This window comes from Corylus avellana, chromosome ca2, assembly GCF_901000735.1.
Source record: "Corylus avellana chromosome ca2, CavTom2PMs-1.0".
Classification (NCBI taxonomy): domain Eukaryota; kingdom Viridiplantae; phylum Streptophyta; class Magnoliopsida; order Fagales; family Betulaceae; genus Corylus; species Corylus avellana.
In genome coordinates, this window is record NC_081542.1 from 5,315,511 (window position 1) to 5,321,168 (window position 5,658).

The 5,658-nt window shown below is 35.4% G+C and overlaps 1 protein-coding gene across 1 annotated transcript; it reads left to right on the forward strand.

Annotated features, from left to right (window-relative positions):
* The first annotated feature begins 252 nt into the window (after positions 1-252).
* On the forward strand, positions 253-591 carry LOC132168608 (nuclear transcription factor Y subunit B-4). The gene has a single exon (XM_059579602.1). It carries the CDS (start codon positions 253-255, stop codon positions 589-591), a length of 339 nt encoding a protein of 112 aa, XP_059435585.1.
* Positions 592-5,658: the final 5,067 nt, after the last annotated feature.

Sequence of the window (5,658 nt, forward strand, 5' to 3'; positions counted from 1 at the left end):
CCATCTCTAAAGATCTTTAATTTTGCATCTCTTTAATTAATATGTGGTTGTGAAAAAATCTAGATTATTTAATTAGAAATAACAATGATGACTTCAAATGTAGAGTTGCTCTAAAAATTCTATATTAAAAATGGTTACATAATATATATATTGCATGTGCATAAACATCATATATATACATGCAAGCTGACATATCTATATAAGGTGAGCTACTGATCATCAAAGAGAGCAACGTGTCTGTGTTGGAGAAATATGGATGATGATCAGCAAGAGAGTATGCTGCCAATTGCAAACGTGGGTCGGATCATGAAGCAAATCCTTCCCCAAACAGCCAAGATTTCCAAGGAAGCCAAGCAAACCATGCAGGAATGTTCAACTGAGTTCATAAGTTTTGTTACTGCTGAGGCATCTGACAAGTGTCACAAGGAGAATCGCAAGACTGTCAACGGGGATGACATCTGTTGGGCTCTCAGCACTCTAGGGTTCGATAACTATGCTGAGGCTATTGTACGCTACTTATATAAATATAGGGAGGCTGAAAGGCACAAAGCCAACCAAAACAAAGCCAACTCTTCTCAAGACAAACCATGAAGAATCATACTATAGAGTTTTTGAGAAGGGTGGCAACTCTCAAGCAGAACCATCTTTATATATATATATATATATATATATATATATATTGTTCTACTCTTTGATGATGATGAATAAGATCATGTGGATGAAAGATTTGTATCTTTCTGCTCCACTTAACGTTTCATTTTCTTTATTTTGTAGTACTTTTTTTTTTTTTTTTTCTTTTGGTGAAGGAAGACAGGAACTTCTCTAGAAGGTGATGATGATAAACAATATATGCCGTTTGTCTTGCACTTAATTTGCAGTTTATGTTTTGTATAAGACATCCTCGAACTCTCTACATCATACAAACTTGGCTTGCTTAATAGCAAGCTTGATTATAATTAAAGAGGAATTCATGTCAACATTTTCTATCATACTATTGAGCACTTCTCTCACTTTCTCGTTAGATCGAGAGTACTGAAGAACATGGGCAAATGAGATATGGTTAATCTTATATTTGGGATCAAAGGGGGGTGCAAAACTGAAATTCTTTTCCACTGTAATCTGTATGATTTATCACATTCCCTTTTTCTTTTGTTTCTGTTTTTTAGTACAATTTATCAAGTAACTGTACTTTAACTGATATTGCTATTTTGGGAGCAAGGCAGTACAAAACTTATCTCATCACCAAAGGAGAATGCAGAAGAGAATGAGAAGTGAAGAACATTAATTTCAGTTCAAACATCCAATAGTCCTGATCATCTCCTCTAATGGGAATTATAACCTCCCCACTTCTCTCAGTAACTAATTTCAGTGGATTTTTCTGAATAAACTGCCCTAGAATTTTTTTTTTTTTTTTTTTTGTGATAATCGAGGGATCCAGGGCTTCGCCCTAACTAGATCTCCGGAACACCGTGCAAATATTATAACGGAGGTTGATATAATAATCAAAATATAAGTGTATTAATTAGTCAAAGTAGGTAGACATTGCACATATACTAGGTTTAGGATTTGGGTAACCCTAGAACAAGGGACCACAAACAATCAAGTGGCTTTAATTTACACATAACATGATTTATCGTGAACATCAACACAATCTCTGGCATGCTTTATATTTCACCCTATGCAAATTGATTAGGGTAATTTCCCCATAAATTAAAGTTAATTGTAAAGTAGTACTGCTACTGATAAAATTAAAATTAAAAAATTGTCAGAGTTAGGGTTTCAACATGCAGCCTAGCCTAGGATTTCTGTATAAGCTCTTGGGACCACTTCTCAACTATCATCTGATTTATTCCTTCCCCTAATCCCTTTTCTCTTCTTTCCAAAAGATTAACTCGTGAAAAAGGCTCGCTTAATACCTCCCACTAAATTATGTTTACCTATATAAAACAAGAGAAAATGTCTCAAAATGTGTGTGTGCGTGTGTGTGTGTGAGAGAGAGAGAGAGAGAGAGTGATGTGCATATTATTAGAGTATAGTTGATTGATTGAAAAGCTGAAAAAACCTAAAAACAGACTATGACATTGCAGTACTAAGTGATGCTTTTGTGCATAGAATAATTTTGAAAACCTGAATACTTTTGGACCAACCACCGAACCATATATGTATTACACAAATTAAGTCAGCATTGTTTTTGTAGAAATTAAATCACCAGTTATCCAAAAAACTTAAACTTATAGGAATAAGTAAATTTAAGCATTTAATCAATACTTTAACATTCCCCTTTACATTTGGGCTCAAACTCTCTTTTAATAGGTGAGGCCCAACACGTGTAATATTTAATTTAAATGGGAGGTGATTTGACGGAGTCAATGTTCAATCTCAAAACCTTTGGCTCTAATACCATGAAGAAATAATGATGATGTGGAAATTTGAGCGGAAGCAAGAGAGAGAAAGAGACAAAGAATTTGTCACCTAGCTATATACGTTCATCACTCAGAATACCCTTAAGAGCTAGACACATTACATGTGCTTATTGACTTGATTTGTCTACAATACAAAGGTCCATATTTATAGTGTAATGTCTAAATACAAGCACAATAATTAAGAGATTTGATTACAATCAACCAATAAATAAAGAATATTTGATATCAACTCAATTATGAAATATACGAAAAATATTCTAACAGTTTTTTTTTTTTTTTTTTTAGAATCCTCTTGGTTAGTTTTGATGGTGCATGTTCCTTAAAAAGGACAATATTGAAAAGTTCAAAATTTAGGAGTAGCAATTATACCAATGCAAGCAAAGCAGTATTATCAACTATATATGTGACGGTTTTTCTTGGTAGACTAATTAATTTCGAAAAGCTCAAAGCAACCTGGGACCAACTACAAGATAACAAGAATGCAGAGCTGCTTCCATGAACTCCGACCATGGATTTACGGTATCGAGCTTCATAACATTCTCAGACTACGTACATTAATTGCTTGTCTGTGATCAGTGAAAACTGGCACTTCGGCAAGAGTGAAGGATATGTTAATTAAGGAAACAATCCAAAGGATTTTCACTTAACCGTACATCATGTGCAGCAAGGTGAATCTCATAGGGAAACAGAATCGAGCACTTGTCGTGCGTACGTATGCAATGAGCAAAAATACCACCTACTATTTGTCAGCATCAAATATCAACACATATTATAATTGAATTAAACTTTGGTATGGATGATCTGCAAAAGGTCCCTTTTACAGCCCCCAATCAACAATTGCTACATCAGCTATATCACAACAATTGCACAGAATTAAAATAGAACCATATTCACTGGATGATGAAAAGAGAAAGAAGAAAAGAGGGTCTTGCAGAAACTGCCATGGCTGTGGGTCGTGGGTCTGGCCATGACCCACAGCTGGCCAGGCCAGCCACCCACGGCGTGGCTCACCTCTCTCCAGCGGCTGTTTCTAGCCTTTAAGGTGATAAAATCCTTAAGGGTTAACTTTCCACCTTTAGGTTTTAGTTTTTGAATCAAAAAACGAGTTTTAAGGCATTAGAAACGGATTTTGAGGCATTAAAAACGGATTTTGAGGCATTAAAAACGAATTTTGGAGCATTAGAAACGGGCTTTGAGGCGGGTCACGGCGGGTTTGAATCGGATCACAGTGGATACGGTGGATTTGAGGCTCAGACTTGTGGGTCTTTGTCGTCGTGGCGTGGGTCTCTGGGTTCACCGAGTATGATTTTTTTTTTTTTTTTCCCTTTTTTGTCGTTTTGATTCGGTTAGGTGATCTCAATTTTATTTTTTGCATTTTTGTTAAATGGATGATGTGGCAATTGTTGATTGAGGGCCGTAAAAGGGGCCTTTTGCAGAGCATCCGGACCATAGGGGCTCTCATTATAATTATAATGAAAAAAAAAAAAAAAAAACAAAAACAAAAAAGCCTATCATTTATATAATTGGAAATTTATAGAATTATCAAGAAAATATGCATTATTGTGTCTTGCACACTATAAACCCTTGGTACCAAGGTGACACCAAACTGAACTAAACCATAAAATAATGCATACAACCCACGTTATATTGTTCGATTATTCAAAATATAGTTATAGTTTTCAATTTTTCAATTTGGATATTTATGTTATCAATAAAACCGATTTAATACCTCTGTCACAATTTTGTCCGACTAACAAGTACTGTCCTGATAAAAACATCCCATTGTCCTTACAAAAAAAAAAAAAAAAAAAAAAATCTTTGATACTGTCTTTCATTAATTTACGAACCAAAAGAAGAAAAAAAGAAAACTTATCATTTTTATAAAAATTGGGAATTAATAGAATTATCAAGAAAATAGGCAGTATTGGGCAACATCTCAATCTCTAGCTCCTGCAGAAGGTGTGATTGACCTTCCATTAACTCCGCAGCGAATGCTTTTGCCCAGTCTGTATGGTCGTCAAAGTTCGATTCCGATGAATAGTTGGATTGTTTCTCATCCACGGGCACCGATGTACTAGTTTCAATAATATTGTCGACAGTTTGTTCATCAGAGTCAGACAAGTCAATAAATATATGACCGCCATCATCATGTCCAATATTGGTCAACCTCTTATTCTCCTCATCATCATCATCATGATGTCTAATATGGTTCAGTGTTAGGATCTGATCTAGCCTTTCTTCTTCTTCTTCTTCTTCTTCTTCAGGTTTCCTCTTCTTTTTTGATCCCTCCATCTTCTTCATCCGACAAAGCACATAATTTTGAAACTGCATGCAAGTCATAAAACATAAATAAGAACATTGAAGTTAACTGAAATTATACTTTATTCATGAGTGCTCTAAAAGCAATAGAGAACTGCTACACATCATAAATTTTATTTTCAAAAATTGGTTTCTAAATGATACATCATTTATTATTTTAAGAAATATGTCACAAACTCATGGGATGGTAACACATAATTTAGAAACAGACAGAGTTGTCATTTGAACATGTGAGATATGCATGTTTTTTAATAGTATGGACAAAATTGGAATAAATAATATTAAAAACTCATTGCATGTCACATGTTATTAAAATATGACACATGTCATTTTTATAAACGAGGTTGAAGGAAGTTCCTCGAACCCAGTTTGAAAGAAAACTCTGTCCGATAGAAACCAACTTTTGAAACAAAAATTTACGAAAGAATAAAAGAAAAAAGAAGTAAAATTGGTTAATGAATATTTACTTTTGCATGGGTGAGCGTGGAGGGTTGAAGGGCATACTCATACATGATCCAGCGGCCATGATGGACTGTTTTACTCTCATACCGAAACCTTTTTCTGATTCCAACAAGCTTCGTAGTAGTTCCTTCATTAGTAGTCACGTTACCATAAATCGTGACGCCGGTGTCCTCCCCTTTCCATGCGCCGGTTCCCACCGTCCGGTCGATACGTGAGCTGTTGAGGGTCTTCTTTTTTACCTTTGTGAAGACGCAAACTTCTTTTTGGTTCATTAACTTGGCAGCGGCGGCGGCACCACCACCCTGCATGCATGCCGATGCTAATATTGCCTCCTCCCATATTTCCCATGGCTCTTTCTCGCCGTATAAGTTGCATTCAGGGATGTCGCTTTCTAATTCTTCGCTTGCTTTCTTGTAAAGCTTTTTGAGGAGAAGCTGTATTTCTTTGGGTTTCA

What these genes read in the sequence shown, in the direction of transcription:
- LOC132168608 (XM_059579602.1), top strand. Translation starts at nt 253, where the DNA reads ATGGATGATGATCAGCAAGAGAGTATGCTGCCAATTGCAAACGTGGGT.